The sequence below is a fragment of the Vanacampus margaritifer genome, chromosome 7, assembly GCF_051991255.1.
Source record: "Vanacampus margaritifer isolate UIUO_Vmar chromosome 7, RoL_Vmar_1.0, whole genome shotgun sequence".
Classification (NCBI taxonomy): domain Eukaryota; kingdom Metazoa; phylum Chordata; class Actinopteri; order Syngnathiformes; family Syngnathidae; genus Vanacampus; species Vanacampus margaritifer.
This window is the reverse complement of record NC_135438.1, coordinates 721,667-742,569: the sequence shown is the minus strand read 5'-3', so window position 1 is coordinate 742,569 and position 20,903 is coordinate 721,667. Positions and strand designations below refer to the sequence as shown.

Genomic DNA, 20,903 nt, shown 5'->3' with positions numbered 1-20,903 from the left:
ATACATATTTTTAAAAGATTTTTTTTTTAAAGCTGTCTAGTGGAAATACAAAGTTTTGTTTTTGTTTATAAGTTCAAATTGGCATCCTAGGGCACTTTTCTTGGTGGGAGGTTGGGAAAGTCCAACATCCTTTTCTTGGGCTTTTTTCGTGTTTTCAGTGCCCACCTTCCAACTGAAAATGTCCTTACAATAGCCTTTTTATTTGACCATTTATGACTCAAACATCTTCTAATTAGCATATACTTTAGCTGTTCTCAGACTGGATTCGGGTTCGAAATATCCTCCCTCTGTCTGCAGATGTGACCATGCACGCAGCGAGTACGTGAAGAAAGACCACTTTTGTGCGTGCGCGTGCATGGATCTAAAAAGGGAGCGTGTAGTTTCATGTTTCGGCCACACGTGGCAGCAGCGATTCGAAATTCACTTTCAACCACCAGAGGGAGCCCACGGACCACGTTGGCCAGATCACTAAACTGGACTATAGTTGACCGAAAATAACAGAAACGAACAGAAAGGTTTCTTTCCATGACAATAAAGAATTGTCGGCATGGCATTTATTGGCAACTTGGCTATCTGCGGAATGTTATCTGGTTGACGGAGGGACGAGGGGTGTGAGACTGAGGCGGGCATGCTTTGGGGTAGGTTGGGCGGGGTGTGTTGTGGTGGGCGTATTGCAGCCGCCTCTTCCGATTGGGACCTCGGAAATTCCGCCCGTGACGGGACGAGACTCTCTACGGAGAGAGCCGAGGGAGATCCGAGAGAAAGAGAGAGAGAGAGAGAGAGAACGAGCAAGCGAAAGAAAGAGAGAGAGAGAGAGAGTGAGAGAGAGAGAGAGAGAGAGAGAGAGTGAGAGAGAGAGAGAGAGAGAGAGAGCAAGAGAGAGAGAGAGAACGAGCAAGCGAAAGAAAGAGAGAGAGAGGCTTCCGGTTGATGTCGCTCCTTCTGAGCCGCACGCTCACGCAGTCTTGCCTGCTGGTGCAAAGAATCATTAGCCGACGACCGCCCAGTGTCCCCCCGTGTGCACGAATAAAAATCCACCAACTCGTTGCAGATATTAAGACGGTGAGAGCGGCCGCTCAGTGTTCAGCAGCCATGGCCAAAAGAAGGCCCTTCGAGCGGCTACCCACGGACGTGTACCCCGTCAACTACGGGCTCTGTCTGCATCCCGACCTGGTCAACTTCACGTTCAGCGGCAAGCTGCGGGCCATCGTGGAGGTACGTACAACGCAACCGTGACACAACACCCCCGTCACTCATTGCACTCGGTTTTTTTTTTGTTGCCATTATGTAATATGTCAGCCAGTTGGTCATTAGCTCGCTCTCCTGTCGTAGTCTAACAAGCACTCGACAAATGGAAGAAATGCGGTGACCTGCACATTTTCCCAATAAGTTATAACTGATACTTAATCTTATTGTTGTAATTGGTGCGCAGTTTGTGTGTGTGGACACCAAATCGCGAAATCGGTCAAGACTTGCACTCTCACGTTAGCTTAGCGGCTAGCTGTTAGCACGCTAGCTAACAACGCTTGTCACAGCTTGTAATTGTTATTATATACATATGTTGTCTCTGCGGTTAAGCCATTTTCATCACAGGCGTTTGACCGCTAAACACCCGTTAGCGGTAGTGGTAATAGTAATGATTGTAATTCGTAGTCGGTGAATGGATTCTTATGAGCTGGCTAGTGTTTGGTAAGGCCCGATAGACGCACGCACGCACGCACGCACGCACACACATTCACACTCAAGGATTTTTCAAATCATAAAAGGTGGTTTATCTTTGACAGTCCCCACATATGAAGATTAAACCAAACAGGCGTGTAACTGTTTTAGTTGAATCGTGTTTGTGTGTGTGTGTGCTCCGATAATATCGCCACAGAACACACACACAGGCACACACATACGCAAAGGTCCCATCACCGTTCTCAAATCGAGACCTCCAAAACAGAAATATCGCGTGATCTGACAAAACAGAAGAAGAAATGTAGCAACAACCCAAAAACTCATCGACGAGGACACACATGAGGTGTGTGTGTGTAGGGGGGGGGGCAGAGATGTTAAATAAGAACTCTTGGGCTCCCTGCAGCTCCACAAGCTGTTTTTGGCTTGTGAACTGTCTATTCACAATAGGCTTTTTTTATTTTTATTTTAAATACAGGTGACAGGATATGTTTTTTGGAAGTGTTGTGGAATGGCAATAAAGTTTTGTTTCTGAAAATATTTTTGCAGTCCAGTGAACCTACTAATACAAAATACAGCACGTGGTAGGACATGTTTGTTTTTTGTTTCGCCCCCTTCCTTGTTCCACAGTAAGGTCGGTTCTCGATTGGTTACATTCCGTTCCAAGTCCCAATTTGGCAAGTCATGCATCTGGCGTAGTCTGCTTTCCCCACACACATGAACATTAGCAGTGTTTGTAGAATCCGATCCACCGTATTCCCGAGGCTTCTAAAGTAGAAACAATTATGGGAGCAACTTCCTGTAAGACAAGTAGCAGTGAGCCATTTGGTGCATCGGATTTTTTTTTTTTTTTACGGTATTTGATTCCTTATCGAAACCATAACAAGCATTGGAAAATGTCTTGCACAGTTTGGGAACTTGTCACACTGTTCGAGGTTGTACTAACAAGAAGAAGTTGAATCTGTGACTACAAGAGGCAATGTTTTGAAGATGCGCTCAGATGAGGAGAGAGGGATGTTGTGATCATCGCAATCGGTACCCCTTCCGGTGCCTATCCGGGGATGAGAAAGTCAAAACAATTAGGCTGAACATCTTCATTTGAAAAGACCACTGAAACGCGCTACGTGTGCTCCTTTCATTTTGTGGACTACACGCCCACGCACGGAGCAACAAACTTTGAACTTGCGTTATGACAAACCATTTGAGAAGAATGTCACAACAACATCACGTATGATTATTACAGTTTTTATTATTATTATTATTATTATATTAGAACATGGTGTTACTCTATGTTGCTTATTAAAAAAATGAAAGCGAGTCTGTTGAATTTACAGAATATATGCGCGTCATGGCACATGGTCAGGCTTAGGGAATGTTCGATACCACTTTTTTTCAGAAGGATATTCAACTCTTGAGTAGTCACCGCTACTGATACCAAATAACGATACCACTAGCATGTGAAATTCCCCACCCAAAAATGTATGCTGATTTTAAAGAAAGACCTAAATATCCCAATATATTACAAACCCAATTCCCCAAAAGTTATATACAATACCCATACCTTAAAATAAGACTGGTATTGGCACCGATGCCGATACCTGGTATTGGTAGTCGCCCATAGTCAAGATGGTACCACCTCTACCTCAATTTGAGCCAGGAAAAACCCTGGAAAACTGTCATTAAATTCATCATGCATAAACCGTGCTTCGGTCGTGACTCGCGACAGGTACAGAGAAGTTCGCTCGTCTTTACCCAGTTTCTTTGGTAAAGACTTATTGGGCCCGTAAAATTTGCACTTGGAAGAGAATAAAATAAAGAATTGAAAAAAAAACACACATTAACAGTCACTCAAGGGTTGAGGAACGAACTCACGACCTTCAGCTTGGGCGACTGCCACACTACCACCGACGCTAGGCCACTCCTGCTGTTTGCTTTATATCCAAGAGGAGACCAAACACATCGTTTTTGCTCTCTTGGAGTTCCGATTCTCGCTGACATGAGCGATATACTAACACACAGCAGGAGCTGCCTGCCTCAGGGAGTAGATCGGCTGTCTCCCAACCTGAAGTTGTGGGTTTCTTCCTCAACCCTTGAGTGACTTTTTTTCTTTTTCTTTTTTTTTTTACTCTCTTCCAAGTGTAAATTTTACTCTATTAGAGTGGGACCAAATAGACTCAGTTTAGAGTAAAATGTACTCAGAAATCACACAGAATTTACTGTGTGGATGGCTGATAGGCTAAGTTTTTTTGAAGCCGCGAGGCCGCCATATTACTCCTCCCGAGAAACGTTTCTCGGGATACAATCCTTTACATTTACGGTATCGAAATTGGAGAACATTTGAGACAGTATTTAGTAGAAACAGCATGATTTATGATATTTTCAATTTGTTAAAAGAGTATTTCAGACATTTTACAACTTGCCTTAAAATACATGTTTAAATGATGTTTACAGGAAGAAACTTGTATGTTTTTTTTATTAAAGAATTTTAAGTTCAACAAAAGATGCCTCTGCTAAATCAAATTTTGGGGTCTTAGGAACTGAGTGATAAAAGAAAAAAATGGGTGTTCAAAGCAATACATACCGTCGTCCACTTGTTAAAAAATCGTGACAAGAGAATTATGAATTGCTCTGTTGGTCAATTTGCGGCACATTTTTTGAATCACTGTCAAAAATGTAAAATATCGGCTGATGTGAACTGATGATCCCATCGGTCTTGTTAAATCTCACACTTTGAACGGACACTATTTGCATACATGACATTTAAAAAAAACAAAACTAAACTTTTTGGTCAAATGTCCCTTAAAAAGAGAAGAAGAAGTGTGACCTTTTGTATCTGCTGCACGGGCAGGTGATGCAATCCACCAATCAGATTGTGATGAACTGCGCCGACATCGACATCATCACGGCCTCCTTTGCGCCTCAGGGAGGCGACGGTGAGTCTGATTTGTTACATTTCACCCGTCTTCATCATCCGGCTTGAGCACGTCTAACATGACCGGGATTGTTATAGTTTTGGAATTTTCATTTTAGTTGTTTTTTTATTTCATTTTGAGTTTTTGAAATGTAGTTAGTTTTCAGGGTGGTTCTTTTAGTTTTTATTAGTTTTAGTTTAAAAATATATATTTTAGTTTTAGTTTGTATTCGGTTTTTTAAAAAGCATTTTTTTTTTGTTTTTTTTGTTTTTTTAGTTAACGAAATGGGCTCTGCACAAATCACTTTCTGAACTCAATCCCACTCCTTCATTTCCTGTCTTTCACGATTGGACAAACTGATTATTCCAGGTGTGTCTGGCCAACGTCGTTGCGGTTACTGAGGTCAGGCACACCTGGATTAATCATCTGTCCAATCATGAAAAACAGGAAATGGAGGAGTGCTACTGAGTTTAGGAAGTAGTAGATTTGTGCAAAGAGCCCATTGTTTTTTTAAATTTTAGTTGTAGTTTTTTCGTTAGTTTTCGTGAATTAAAATAACCTTGAACATGACATGCTCACTATTCTTTTCATGTATTTTATTTTTTTTTTTAGAAATAGACGCCACAGGATTCAACTATCAGAACGAGGACGAGAAGGTGACCTTGTCCTTTCCTTGCGCTCTGACAAAAGGTGAGGAGATGAGGGTTGCAAAATAATGGTCATTTTTAAAGTAGGGAACTCCCAATGGGGGGATTCACTAAATTGAGCGTTGACTCCTAATCAGGGTTATTATACTTGTAATTTTAATTAGTTTTCAGGGTGCTTCTGATAGTTTTTATTGGTTTTATTTCTTTTAAAAATGCTTAACTTGAGTTGGTTTCAGTATTAGTTTTCGTTTGTATTTCTTTAAATGTGTATTACTTGTGCGCAACATTTAATAAGCGCCATGGTAACATGAAAAAAGTAACACATTTCTTACCCAGCATTGCATTTCGACTGAGTTAAATGAAAAAGCTGGCGAGCCAAAAGTCAAGCAAGCAAATTAGGGGCGACATCATCTGAAGCCGCTTTTCTATTGGCTGCTGCCAGAAGACGTCACTTCTGCGTCAAAATAAATTATGCTTAAATTAAAATCATCCCCAAAGGCTCATGAATTGAATGAATTACCAAAGCCTAAAACTGACATTTTCACTGTAATAATAGTTAGTTATGTAAACTTAAAATGTAGTTTCAGTTATTTTTCGTATTTTAAAAAGCATTTTATTTATTTTAGTTTTTTTTTGTTAGTAAAACAACCTTGCTCCTAATATAGGGAACTTAATTATCGTTGGTGGAAGTCCAAGTATCTTCAGCCTAATCCCGACTAATACAAATATTTTTTTGTGCCAGTAAAGTTGAATATGAAGAAGAAATTGCCTCGAGCAGCAACGCTTCAGTGGCGCCTTTCATTTAACATTTTGAATGGGGTTTGGTTGCTATCTTCGTTTGCAGGTGTCATTTTTTATCAATTAGTTGCATCGTGTTGAATAACGTGATTTGGAGCTATTTTAGTGAATTTGATATCCTGGCAAGGGTCGTGTTGTGACAACTTGCTGGTTTTCTGTAAAGAAAGAAATTTATTGATCATTTTGTGTGGAAGTTGCAAGTTGATATTGAGAAAATAGCTTGGCGGAAAAGAACAGATTGGTATCATGAGGTTAACTCTTTGACTGCCAGACGTTTTCAGAAAAGGGATGCTGTGGGTGCCAGCCGATTTAAGCATTTTTGACTGATCTTTCAAGGTCCACAGAAAATTATGTGTTTGGACTATGGAAACACACATACTACCAAATGAAAGATTGGACTCTCATCTTTCATCAGAAAAAAAAGTTTGTTTCTACCTTATTCCGTTTTTCAGTAATCAACAATAGAAAATGGTTAGTTTCACCTCTGTTTTGAAAAAAACGTCTTTTAACGTCTTTGGCACTCCTCCATAGGATTTTACTAAACGTTATTTAACGTTTTTGGCAGTCAAAGAGATAATAAAATAAATCCCAGAATGGACCTAAAACAAAAAAAAGCTCAACTTAGTTTCAATAATGTCAAAATTGGAAACCCACATTTAAAGGGCTGCTTGATTCATTGAGCCATTTTCAGCAAGAAAAAGTGAATATTTTGTCCAGAATGAATTTGATAACTTGATTATTTTTCATGTACATGTGCGACCAATCATGGCCCAGTTTGCTGACCAAACCCAGAAAACAGGTGAGCCATGATTGGTCGTCACCCGTTTCCTCAGCACAGGTGACGTCATCCTCAGTCCACAGCAAGTGGAAAAAAATCGGTTTTTAGAGGTATTAATTGTTCATGAAAAATAATCACATGAATTATAGACAACGTATGAACTTTTTACTGCTGAAAATGACTGAATGAGTCCAAGTATCCGTTTAATTTCAAAGCCGCATTGCCCGACCCTAGCGTGCGAATCTGAGGGGTTAAAAATCTCGTGAATTTGACCTTCAGAGTTCTTGTCTTTCTTGAATATCAACATCCTGATTTTAAAAAAAAAAGTGCCTGAATATTGTTTATAGTTGTAAACACTTTTCACTCTTTCTGCTTTGTAAGGTTCTGGTGTGCTGAAGATCAAGTTTGCCGGGGAGCTGAACGACAAAATGAAAGGTTTCTACAGAAGTAAATACAGCAACACGGCGGGAGAGACCTGCTATGCTGCCGTCACACAATTTGAGGTAAGACGGCGACGCGGGACATGAAAACCGCAAGCCACATACGCGTCCCAGTGTCCTTTTGGATCCGCGGTACCGCAACAAAATGTGGTCAACTTCTGTTGGCTGAAGGGGACATAAATGATGTCTTTATTGACAGACTCAAGTCCATGAAAGCAAACAAACAATTCAACAAAACACAAGAAACCCACCACACTGGAATAAGCGCACACAAAATTAAGCTTTGGTTTCAAAAACCTACAGTTCGTGTAACCAGTATTTCCAGAACATTAAGGTGTACCTAAAATCACTTAACGATGGATCATTTATCCACTTTATAATTCTGTTAATTCTGCACATACATTTCTATGTCAAATTTGTTAACAGCGCATGAAATGTTGGAACATTTGAGGTAACAATCCAGAGACTTGCACTCTCCCACCTTCGATATTTGAACAGGATTGTGAGATCGCAACCTTCATCTGATTCGTTTTCCCTTTGCTATCTTTGCGCCATCGATGTGGGCAATGTAATGGAATTTTTATTTGTTCGTTTTTATTTTGTTTTGAGATTTTGTTTTTTTAAATTGAGTTTTAATGAGTAAGTATGAAGGAACCCCTCAGGGGCTCTTGCAGTTTGGTCAAGAGTTTGCCATGGTTGATGCGATCAAAAGCTTTAGAAACAGTTGAGTTTGATTTGGACATCACTTCTTTGAATGTGCAAACACAGAAGTCTGTGCTGTGTTCATTTTTAAAACCAAATTGATATTCAGAACTCATTATGTATTCCTGGAGTCTGTCTCATAAAATTTGCTCTAAGACTTTAGATAATATACTTGCAAGTGCAATTGGTCTATAATGATCTAAGCTTGATACTTGACATGTTTAATCTTGAATCAGGGATGTGATTTTTTCCCCTAATTCGCGGAATTCCGCTTTTTTTTTTTATCCCCCCCCCCCCGCAAAAAAAAATCCGATTTTTTTTTTTAAATTTTTTTTTTAAATTTTTAGTAGTTCATTGTGTATGCACACGACTCCGACAGATAACATCTTCTGCTATAACAAAGACATTTGTGGTATGCTCTAATATGAGTTACTTTTCATTTGGTCATGATACAATTATTTGTTCATGAAATTTGAACTCTTCAACATTATTTATGTGTTAACTTAGTAATCACATTAGTTAGATATGATGATATTCTCAGTGATAGTTTTTAAAAGCAAAGGCAGTCCAATGTTTTTGAATGTGACTGATTTTGAGTTGACTAAAACTGCCATTTTATATGGGATAGTTCAATATACATTGAAAATTTATGCTGTTGTTTTGTCTATTTCTTTGTCATGTGAGTGCATTGAAAGTACTTCAAAACACGGACCCTGGACCTAGCTGGGTGCCAGCGGCCCCCAGACCCCCGGCTAAATTTTCAGATAATTTCACTTTGGTCAAATCACATCCCTGTTGAATGACTGGCACCAGAATGACGGCGGGCGAGCACGGGTTCAGGCAGGAAGCCAGGAAGAGCAGAACGAGGATTCTTTTGCTCGCATACTTTGGGTGTTTACTTGTTATTTGATCAGAACCGCATGATTTGTTCAGTGCCAGTTTTCCATTGCACACTTTGTCTGGTTTAACGGCCATCCCATTATTAGCATCAACCTTTGACATCACGCTGATCGTCCCCAAGCGCTGCGTCACTTTGCCATATGTTCCACAAGCACCCGTGATCGGTGAAAATCCACTTAAATACATTTAAATGCATTTAAACGCATTCAAATATATTTTATAAACACAACTCTTCAACCCACTGTTAAAACCCTGAAACAACATTTTTTTTTTTTTTTAAATCAGCCATACAGCCGATGTGGCGGTTGACTTTCTTAGTACTTCCCACCACTGATGTGACCTGACGTTGAACTCGTCTGTCTGACCCCGCGCAGGCCACGGACGCCCGCCGAGCGTTCCCCTGTTGGGACGAGCCGGCCATCAAAGCCACTTTTGACATCACGCTGATCGTCCCCAAGGACTGCTTGGCCTTGTCAAACATGGTACGTGTCACTCGGGTCGGGGCGAGCAGACCACCCTCGCCTCCCCTTGGCCACTTTCACACACAGACCGCCAACAGACAGCAAACTACGAGCACAATAAATGTTGAATACGTTTCTCTCTGACTGTTATAAAAGTTTTTTTTTTTTTTATGATCGTTGGATTATGCACTAAAGGGCTTCAAATGCACACTTCTGGAGGGGCAGGTCTTTAAAGATGGATAAAATGATATTTGATGTAGATGGACCGATAATCAGCGGTGCCGATATTGGGCATTTTGATGAATATCGCTATCGGCCCTTTTTAAAATCTGATGGCTCATGTATAAGGTCAATCTAAAACCATTTTAACCTCAGGGAGCTATTGATTTAAAATTTCAGTTAACTTTATAAGTGATGCTGCAGACCCTGAAACCTTCTAAACAATTTGTTTTTATTCCACATTAAAACAAAGAAATGTTAAAGATTTCAGGTATTTTTAAATTTTGGGGAAAATTTTTTTTTATGTAGAAAACTATAGAGAGCTATGGTATTTACTTGCTTAAGTTTCCATTTAACTTTTTAAGACGTATTGATAACCTTGGGAGCAAACGTTTTGTTAGAAATTTAAAATAATGTCAGATTTTAAAAAACAAAACAAAAAAACAACTAAACAATAAATATGCTTTAAGACATTACAACACAGTCAAGATTGGAATTTGTATTTAAAAAAAAAAATGTTGAGAATGTTTTTCTCCCCTTTTTACTGGAAATGAATATCGGCTAAAACATTGAAAAATGTATCGGCCCTGAAAAAATCCAAATCTTTCATTTGTTGGTACATTTGGGGATGTGTTCCATACCCGCCCGTGACCAGATTCCCAAAAAATATTAAACGCTTGAACCCACTAAGCATTTTAAGCGTGCGCGCTTCAAGCTAGTTATGTCAAATTTTACTGTAAAACTGACACACAAATCAAATGAGAATTAAAACCAAACCGTACGTGAACAAAACTCCGCTAGCTTAATGCCTTTCCTCCGCTCGGCCTCCAGAACGTCGTGGAGCGCCAGCCGTACCCGAGCGAGGAGGACCTGGTGGAGATCAAGTTTGGCACCACGCCCGTCATGTCCACGTACCTGGTGGCGTTCGTCATCGGCGAGTTCGACTTTGTGGAGAGTCAGTCGTCGGACGGCGTGCTGGTGCGCGTCTACACGCCGGTGGGGAAGGCCGAGCAGGGTCGCTTTGCGCTGGAGGTGAGCCCGTCCGTCCTCTCATGGCCTGAAAATACAATCTCGCATTTTGCTTACACAGTAAGCAATTACCCGGCAATTATTTTCTTAAATAAGATGCATCAACTTCAGCGGATTAAAAGAAAAGTTGGAGCTTTTTAGTAAAATAAGTGCAATTTCTGCGGTGGGAATGCTGAATGCTTATGGAGGGAGGGAGAGGGGGAGAGGGAGGGGGGAGGGAGGGAGGGGGAGAGGGAGGGGGGAGGGAGGGAGGGGGAGAGGGAGGGAGGGAGGGAGGGGGAGAGGGAGGGAGAGAGAGGGGGAGAGGGAGAGGGGGAGAGGGAGGGAGAGAGGGGGAGGGAGGGGAGGGGGAGAGGGAGGGAGGGAGGGGAGGGGGAGAGGGAGGGAGGGAGGGGAGGGGGAGAGGGAGGGGGAGGGAGGGAGGGGGGAGAGGGAGGGAGGGAGAGAGAGAGGGAGAGAGAGAGATTCGAACCTGCGACCTGGTTAGTGGAAAATGCATTTTACTAAGTGCGCCACTGAGCAGCATAAGAGAGGCGGTAATGATGAGAAGTTGTATTTATGTACGGAAGTGGGCGTGGAAAGTGAGACTTCGAAAAGTTCAATGTCAGTCCCATTGAAAATGAATGGGGAAAAGTTCATGTTAAATTGTGCAAGTACTGCAAGTAATGTGGAATCAGACAATAAAGGCCCAAGATGGTGTGATTTTTTATTTTTTTTTTAAGCTGAAGTTGAAATTTGAACGGTGTAAATTGGAAGTATTATGTGGGAGTTATTACGCGGCAAAAAAAGTGTGGAGAATAAAAATGTGAATAAGAAAGCCTTCCCACAACAAAACCTCCAGAATGGTTCGTCTCAAGTTGTTTGCTTATTAGTGGCGCTAAATAAAATAATCAAATTTGGATCAAATCTCCTTTTTACTTGATTAAAGAACCATTACAAATTCAAAACATTTTGTTTAATAATGATCTCATTTGCTTCCCAGAACGTATAAATACGTTCTATTTTAAATGTTTTAAGAGTCCCAAAGACATATTTCTACATTTTTAATGTTATTTTTTTTTATTTTATGCTAGAGCATACAGAAGGCTTTCAACTGCAAAGAACGGTTGAAGAAATGGTAGTTATTACACAAACGGCCAGCAGGTAGCAGCAGAGCAAAATAGATCAACCAGGGCCATGTTGAAAAAAGAAAGAGCTCTTTAACTCTCAATTCTAGCTAGGTTAGTAAATAATGATGACACTTGTCATTCTATTCTAATGCGAATAGCTGCAAAACGGAAACAGATACAAATATACTTTTGTCTGATGAAAGAAGAGAGACTATTCTTTGTTTTGGTCGGTTCTATGTTTTTATAGTAATAGAACACAATATTCTGTGGCCCTTGTAAAATCAGTCAAAATCCAGTAAAACTGCCAGGAGTGAAGGGGATTGCTTCAGTGAGAATGGCTGCCAATCACTGAGTTAATGACCAATTGGCTCCTTTTTTTTCTCCTTTAAAACAAAATGAAGTCAAATCTACAGTTCCTATTTCTTATATTCACAAATATACATTTCAGTTCAAATGTAGCATTTCACATCAAAAACGTAAGGCATAGGTGCGAAAACTCCTGTCCTGCATGTTTTCGAGGTTTCCCTCCTCAAACACACCTGAGTTATTTGGTAGCATTTTGAGGTGAAAAGCGCAATGCGAGACGGCTTATTTGGAACCGAGCTGCCAATGTAGAAATGACTTCTGCAAATCCTCACTTGAATATTTGTGTGTGTTCAGGTAGCAACAAAGACGTTACCGTTCTACAAAGACTACTTCAACGTTCCTTATCCTTTGCCTAAGATTGATCTCATTGCTATTGCTGACTTTGCTGCTGGTGAGTGATTCTCTCAGGACATTCTGCAAGCCTTTTGGGAAAAAGCCAAAATAATCTTTTCATGTTGCCCCACCCCCCCCCCCCCCCCCTCTCTGACTTCAGGTGCCATGGAAAACTGGGGCCTTGTTACCTACAGGTACGCAACCTTTTTCCTGATGTTAATGATGTTTAATTTGTCAAACATCGTGTTTGGATCCAGAAACGCAGTTTGGATCCATGTGACCAAAATGTAATCCAGTCCACCAAATGCGATCTTTGACAAGAGACGACGGGGATCTTTATTGTATTACATGACCTGACCACTATTTCATTTTTATTAGGGGTTTTACTTTTATTATTATGATTATACACTTGTCGTTATGCAGTTTGCATTGTTTGTTTGCTTGCTAAAAATGAATTAAAAAAATACGTTTTAACCGCCCAAATAAACTAATAAAAATAAAAACGATCAGAACCGCCCTTAAAACTAATTAAAACGATCAAAAAAAACAAAACTCAGGGATGTGATTTTTCCGCTAATTCGCGGAATTCCGCTTTTTTTATCTCCCCCCCAAAAAAAAAAAAAATTCCGATTTTTTATTTTTGTAGTAGTTCATTGTGTATGCACATGACTCGGACAGATAACATCTTCTGCTATAACAAAGACATTTGTGGTATGCTCTAATAGGAGTTACTTTTCATTTGGTCATGATACAATTATTTGTTCATGAAATTTGAACTCTTCAACATTATTTATGTGTTAACTTAGTAATCACATTAGTTAGATATGATGATATTCTCAGTGATAGTTTTTAAAAGCAAAGGCAGTCCAATGTTTTTGAATGTGACTGATTTTGAGTTGACTAAAACTGCCATTTTATATGGGATAGTTCAATATACATTGAAAATTGATGCTGTTGTTTTGTCTATTTCTTTGTCATGTGAGTGCATTGAAAGTACTTCAAAACACGGAAAACCCATGAGCGAGTGCCAGCGGCCCCCAAACCCCCGGCTAAATTTTCAGATAATTTCACTTTGGTCAAATCACATCCCTGAAAACTCAAAACGAACAAAAATGAAAATTCCCAAACTATAATAACCCTGGTGTGCGTGTGTGTTTTTACAGGGAGACGGCGCTGCTGATCGACCCAAAGAACTCGTGCGCGTCATCCAGGCAGTGGGTGGCGCTGGTGGTGGGTCACGAACTCGCCCACCAGTGGTTTGGGAACTTGGTCACCATGGTAACCGAGCGCCGCCTGCACAAAGGAACCTAAATGGTTGCTAACCCGACACGTTTGCTTGCCTGCAGGAATGGTGGACCCACCTGTGGCTCAATGAGGGCTTTGCGTCGTGGATCGAGTACTTGTGCGTGGACCACTGTTTCCCAGAGTACGACATCTGGACGCAGTTTGTGTCGGCCGACTACACGCGCGCTCTGGATCTGGACGCGCTGGACAGCAGTCATCCCATCGAGGTGGGCGGCCCCCACCCGGCCGCTGGGCCGGCGGCGCCATGTTGTCGCGTCCCCGTGCTGACGGCACCTTTTTTTCCGTCTTCCGCTCTCCTTAGGTCAACGTCGGCCATCCGTCCGAAGTGGACGAAATCTTTGATGCAATCTCTTACAGCAAAGGGGCGTCGGTCATCCGAATGTTGCACAACTACATTGGAGACGAGGTGGCCCGCAGTTTGAAAACGTTTACCTTATCTCATTGTTGTGCAACGTTAAAAAAACAAAAAAACTTTTGATCTTGCTTCTCTGTAGGACTTTAGGAAAGGAATGAACGCCTATTTATTGAAGTTCCAGCACAAAAATGCCTCGACAGGTAGGATGGCGCTTCCCATATTATCTTTAAGACTTTTGCAAATGAATCCGATGGCTTTCCAGCCTCTTGCTGCATTCGAGGATGGTCGCAAGTTGGCTTTTTTTTTCTCCCAGTTCCGACATGAAAGCGTTCGAGGCGAAAGTAAACCGCCAAGATGGCGGATAGTAGGGGATGGCAAAACATGGATTCTTATAAGAATCGCGATTCAGAATCAATTTTAAATGTTCCAAAATTCATGTTATTGAAATGATTTTCTACTGTTTTGCCCTCGTTTGTGTGCCTTTTATAGGTAGCGCTGTTCATGTTGTACCCGATTAGGCCACTTGGAACAAAAAAAACAGCAACAAATGTGACTGTTTACTTAAGATGCAACCAACCCCGGCTGTGTTTTTTGTTCCCCAGAGGACCTTTGGGAATGTCTGGAGCAAGCCAGCGGGAAACCAATCGCCACCGTGATGAGCTCCTGGACCAAACAGATGGGCTTCCCAATTATTGTGGTGGAGCAGGAGCAGGTGAGTCTGTTGTCGCCAGCACGAAAAACAAAAAGGGACTCGCTTGTGACTCCTCCTTCGTCTCGTTGAAAGCACGGTGACGACCGCGTCCTCAATATCTCTCAGAAGAAGTTCTGCGCAAGCGGACCACATAATGGCAAGTACTTGTGTTTTTTTGGAACAAGCTTGGAATCGTCAACACATAAATATACAGAGAACACTTCATGTTGTATTGCAAAATCAAAACGAGAAGAATTTAATTCTGACTTTAAAGTCAAATTCTGAGAATGTCAGAGGATTGTTTTTTTTTTGTTTTTTTTAGCTCCTCCTCGCTGCCATTCGGTCTTCAAATCAAAAAAAGAAAATTGAACATCAATGAATTTGTAATGTTGATGTGATGGAGAATTTTCTAGTCCTCACCTCTAAATGCTACATTGCATTTAGTTGTCAATCCTAAAAATGTAAGAATACAGTTGGACATGAAGGGGAATTACAAAGAATAAAAAAAAAGAAACAGTGCTTCTTTTAGTCAAAATTCATTTTTAGCTCCCTTTTCTATATGAAAAATGGACTAAAAGATGCACAGTTTTTTTAAATTGAAACCCAAACACCCCCACCACCTTCTTTTTTGTTTGTTTGTTTTTCCAATGCATTTGTGTGTATAAAAATGCAAGGTGCTAATCAGGATTTTGATCTCCACTCTTTTCACAGGTGAGGATTGTCCGTACTGGATGGTGCCCGTCAGCATCTGTACCAGCAGGGACCCCACCTGCAGCAAACTCCAGGTTCTACTGGACAAACCCCAGACAAGAGTCACCCTGGAAGACGTCACCCCCGACCAGTGGGTCAAGGTGAGGCGAGGCCCGCCCTTCCGTCACGTCAGCCGGATCTGAATCTCTGCCCGCTCGTCAGATCAACCCCGGCACGGTGGGCTTCTACCGCGTCCAGTACAGCCCGGCCATGCTGCAGAACCTGCTGCCCGCCATCCGAGACCTCAGCCTGCAGCCGGTGGACCGCCTCAGTCTGCAGAACGACCTCTTCTCGCTGGTGAGATTGTCGGACCATGAATCCCAAACCACTTCGTGAAGTCATGTCTAAACTGTTTCCATTAAAGCAGCCATGAAACACATTTCCTCTTGTTTAAAAAAAATCTCTTCTATCATCAGGAAAAAAAAAATTTATGATTCCGTTTTGCAGCAATTAGCATTAGAATATATAAGTTTCATCATTCACAAATCTGTTTAGAACTGGGGAAAGTGCTTTTTGCAACATGGCCCGGATTCATCTCTTATACTCTGCTGCCACCTGCTGGCCGTTTTTGTAATGACTAGTAACTACCATTGCTTTAAACATTCCCTTCAGTTCATAGGCTGCGTCAAAGCCTTCTTTGTGCTCTAGCATTAAAAAAAAACATATAAATACGTTTTTGGGACACTGGTAATATTTTAAATAATGTAGTTCCGATACCATTTATTTGGTCCTCGATACCGAGTCCGATACCCAGTTTTGCAGTATCGGCTGATGCCAATACCGTACCGATACCTAGGTTTGTTTTATTTTTTTTACATGAAAAAGCTGCCCTGCAATTGGTTCAGAGCATTCAGGGCCAATAGGATGTCTTGGCTCGGCATGCAGTGAACACGTCGCACATCACTGAATGTTGTGCACAAGTAAGACACAAGATGCTTCAACCAAAGTACGATATTAGCGTCGGAAATAATGGTATCGGCATGTTGCCGATGCCACTGTTTTTATGCAGTATCGAGGGCTCTCCCGATACTGGTATCGGTATCAGAAAAACACTAATTAAAAATAGAACGTATTTATACGTTTTTGGGAGCCAATGGGTTAAAGTAATTAATAATTCTTGCTAATCGATAGATAATTGGGAGACGGATATTTACGAGTGGCTTTCAGGGTCACGACCCCCCCAAAAATCTTGTAAAACCTTCAACTATGCGCCTCATCTTTCCAAAAGTGCGGTTCCCATTTTGCCACGCGATTAACCAGCGTGTTGTGCTGAAGTCCCGCGCAGGCATGATCAGCACGGCGGAGGTGCTGCGTCTGATGGAGGCCTTCGTCAACGAGCCCAACTACACGGTGTGGAGCGACCTCAGCTGCAACCTGGGCGTCCTGTCCTCGCTGCTGTCCCACACCGACTTCCACGAGGACATCCAGGAGTTCATCCGAGACCTCTTCGCGCCCATCGGCCTCCGCCTGGGCTGGGACTGCAGGGCCGGAGAAGGTCAGACGACTTTTGAAAGTGGCGCGCTTCAAACGTTCTCATTCGCACACTTCATTGTCGGCAACAATGTTCAGCATTTTGACAAATATCGCCGGCAACCTTTCTGAAGAATCTCACCGGCGATATTGGATCAATTCAAAACTCTCTGCACCCTGGCTTCTTGTTTAAACGTGTCGATATTTTGAAAAACTTTATTTACTCTAGGGAGCTATTTATTTGAAGTGTTTATTTCACTTTTTAACTCCCTTGGAGACCGCTGAACCTTTTGTTAGACGAAGTCTTTTGACTTTGACAATATTTTTCAAATCTTAAAAGTTGGTCTAAAAAATGTAGAGGCTTTTTTTTCCTTATTTTTTTCCCCCTCTTCACCTTTTTGTATCCACTCAGTAGCTTACTTAATTTACTCCCACATTTGACTCGAGTAGAGCTGGTATATTCTTGGTTTTGACAAATGTCATTGTCCTTTGCATTGTCTTTTTAGTAACTCATATCCTCCCCAAAACGTATACGTAAATATGTTTTAAAGACGTATTTATAATTTTTTCATGTTTTTATGCTAGAGCATACAGAAGGCTTTGATGCGGCCTCTGAACTAAAGAGAACGTTTGAAGCAATGGCAGTTATTACAAAAAACGCCCAGCAGGTGGCAGAAAAGTATAAAAGATCAACCAGGGCCATGTTGAAAAAAAGCCCTTTCCCCGACGGTTTTAAAAAGATTTATGAATAACGATGAAATTTTGCTATATTCTAATGCTAAGTGCTGCAAAATACATTTTTTTCCTGATGAAAGAAGAGACTCCAATCGCTCAAATTCGAATAAAAAAGCCGTGAGCAAAGGGGGTTGCTTCAGTCAAAATGGCTTGTTGAAACGGTGTCGCTGAGCCCTACTTTTTTTAAAAGGCTAGCGTGTTTGTCCCCGCAGGTCACCTGGACGCCCTGCTAAGGGGTCTGGTCCTTGGCAAGCTGGGCAAGGCGGGACACAAGCCCACCTTGGAGGAGGCCCGGCGGAGGTTCAAGGAGCACGTGGACGGCAAACACGTTCTGCCCGCGGACCTCAGGAGCCCGGTAAGCCTGCGCCTTAAACTGTCGTCACACGACGACATACGTTGACTCGCAATCTTGTACGGGACATTTGATACTTCGCAATTAGATGATTTTCCACAATGGTTCAGTCCTACTTCACTGTAAGTGTGGTTTATTTCGGGGGATGCGTTACAGGACCCGCCTGTGATGCCGTGAAAAAGTTGATATGGAAAAAGAAGTCTGCGAGCTTCATGTGAAGTGTTGTTGTGTGTCTTCAGGTTTATTTAACGGTGCTGAAACACGGCGACAGCAGCACATTAGAAACCATGCTCAGGGTAAGACGGGCTTCTTTTAGCGCACGCCGGCTTTGATTTTTTTGATCTTCTCGCCGATGTTTGACTTTGACCCGTTTTCCCGTCTCAGCTTCACAAGCAAGCCGACATGCAGGAGGAGAAGAATCGCATCGAGCGAGTACTCGGGGCCATTTCGGCGCCAGACCTCATCCAGAGAGTGCTCGCCTTCGCCCTCTCGGTAACCCAAAATCCTTTCCCGTGCGTGTGTGCGTGCGTGCGTGCGTGCGTGCGTGCGTGTGTGTCCTGTTGTCAGGGTTATTGTAGTTTTGGAATTTTCATTTTAGTTAGTTCTTATTTCTTTTTTGGGTTTTGTTTTTTGAATTTCGCTAGTTTTAATTAGTTTTTAGGGTGGTTCTGTTAGTTTTTATTAGTATTAGGTTTTTTTTTTTTTAATGCTTAGTTTTAGTTAGTTTCAGTATTAGTTTTCGTGTTTTTTGTGTTGTTTTGTTTTGTTAATGTATATTACTTGTGCACAGAGGTGGCAAATCCTAGTCCAGAAAGTAAAAACCCTGCCACAATTTGGTTTTAGCCATTGATGCTAGCTAACTAGCTCCCTAGCAGGTAAACGAGCACCATGGGAGCTAGCCAGGGAGCTAGCTAGCACCTTTTTTTTATTTTTATTTTTTAAGCATTTTATTTTGTTAACGATATAGGTTTTTTTTGCTTGGTTAGTTTTTGTTAACTAAAATAACCTTGTCCTGTTGTGCGTCGCTTTTGTGCTCAGGAAGAGGTCCGTCCTCAGGACACGGTGTCGGTGATCGGGGGCGTGGCCGGCAGCAGCAAACACGGCCGCAAAGCCGCCTGGAAGTTTGTGAAGGACAACTGGGAGGAACTTCACAACCACTACCAAGGCGGATTCCTACTGTCGCGGCTTATTAAGGTCATTATGCCAACAATGGCTCGTATTGCTCAAAGGAAATATGTCCGGCACAAGTCAAAACGGGAGCACTCGCACAATCGAACCACAGCCTAAGAAATTAACAAATATATATCCAGACCCGACAGCCAGTTGCGAAAATCCATAAGTCATCGACACCCACAAAACGGTTTGTAATTGCCTATAGATGCCACAAGAAGGCGGCAAAGCACTACTTACTACTTTTGTCCAGTTCAAGCTCCTCAAATCACTTCAACAAAGACTGAAATGAGGTAAGTGTTAGGGATGTAACGATGTCCAAACTAGGGCCCGACATACGCAGGTTTTTTTTAGGCCGATACCGATTTTTGGCAGGAAAAAGTACTATCTACGATCTATTATTATTATTATTATAGCCTAACATTGACCTTTTGCTGGCTATCAAGAATAAATGGACAAACGTTTGTTTCCTTGTCATCATTGTAGCTGACAGTGGACGGATTTGCCATCGACAAAATGGCCGCAGAAGTCAAGGTGGGATCCCCTCTATTTTTATTTGTTGTCCACGTCCTGTCGACAGGCTAACGTACGAATGCCCCCCCCCCCCCCCCCCCCTGCAGAGTTTCTTCGAGAGTCACCCGACGCCAGCGGTGGAGCGCACGGTGCTGCAGTGCTGCGAGAACATCCTGCTGAACGCCGCCTGGCTCAAGCGCGACGCCGATGACATCCACCAATATCTAATGCAGCGCAAGGCGCCCCCCGTTTGAGCCGCCGCCCCCCTCCTCCATTTCCCCGCCCCCTCCTCCAGGCACAACCCCGCCCGCTCTCTCTTCCTCAGGCGGCAGAAAACGGAAGCGGACGTACATTTGCTCTCCAGACGCTGAACACCGCAAAGCCAAGAATCTCACAGACTACATCGACTGCTACATCATTTGCACCTGGACCCACAGGGATGCTTGTTTTTAGCCCCCCTTTTAACCCAACCGACCCCCCCCCCCCTTTCCAACGCCACCAAGACTCGTCGTCAACACCCTCACCCGCCAACAGACAACTGTGAAGACCTTTCTATCATGCATGAGTCACTCAGCGTTCTTGGCCGTGTGTGGAAAAGGCACCAGGAGGTCGGCACGCGCTCGCCAGCAATACACACACAAGTTTTTACGTCATCAAATCAGTGCAGTCAATCAACTATAGTAAGAATAATAATATGAATTCATAACAAACCAATCATGTGTGAGAATCTTGATTTGGTGTGCGTTAGAAGAGGCCTTTTATTTTTCAGTTTCCCGGCAAATAAAATGTATGAGGGGAAAAATACCAAATAATACAAAGTAAAAACACACAAATACAAAATATGCAACAAGAAATATATGACAGAGGAAAATATTAAAATACAACAAAATCATCTAAATAAGTATTATTAGGAAGGAATTGGTTGGAAAAAAATCCAATTAGAAAATTGGTGAAAAAATAACACAGAAAATATCTCACTAAAAGATGACTAAAAATACAAAACTTTGACAAAATATTTGAAAGAAATGTGAAGAAAGAAACAAAATAGTTGGGGGGGGGGCTGTCAATAATAATAAGAATAATATGAATTCATAACAAACCAATCGTGTGAGAATCTTGATTTGGTGTGCATTAGAAGAGTACTTTTAATGTAATTTCATTTCATTTTCAATTTCCCAGCAAACAAAATGT

The 20,903-nt window shown here is 41.9% G+C and overlaps 1 protein-coding gene across 1 annotated transcript; it reads left to right on the top strand.

The window, feature by feature from the left end:
• The first annotated feature begins 796 nt into the window (after nt 1–796).
• On the top strand, nt 797–20,426 carry npepps (aminopeptidase puromycin sensitive). Its single transcript, XM_077572149.1, has 23 exons — nt 797–1,215; nt 4,526–4,610; nt 5,202–5,279; nt 7,194–7,315; nt 9,229–9,336; nt 10,366–10,566; nt 12,333–12,429; nt 12,532–12,565; nt 13,535–13,649; nt 13,718–13,882; nt 13,978–14,082; nt 14,171–14,231; nt 14,634–14,743; nt 14,816–14,879; nt 15,434–15,573; nt 15,635–15,769; nt 16,748–16,967; nt 17,890–18,032; nt 18,269–18,325; nt 18,414–18,521; nt 19,068–19,223; nt 19,686–19,733; nt 19,820–20,426. Exons 1-23 carry the CDS (start codon nt 931–933, stop codon nt 19,964–19,966), a joined length of 2,784 nt encoding a protein of 927 aa, XP_077428275.1. The 5' UTR covers nt 797–930; the 3' UTR covers nt 19,967–20,426.
• The last annotated feature ends 477 nt before the right edge of the window (nt 20,427–20,903 follow it).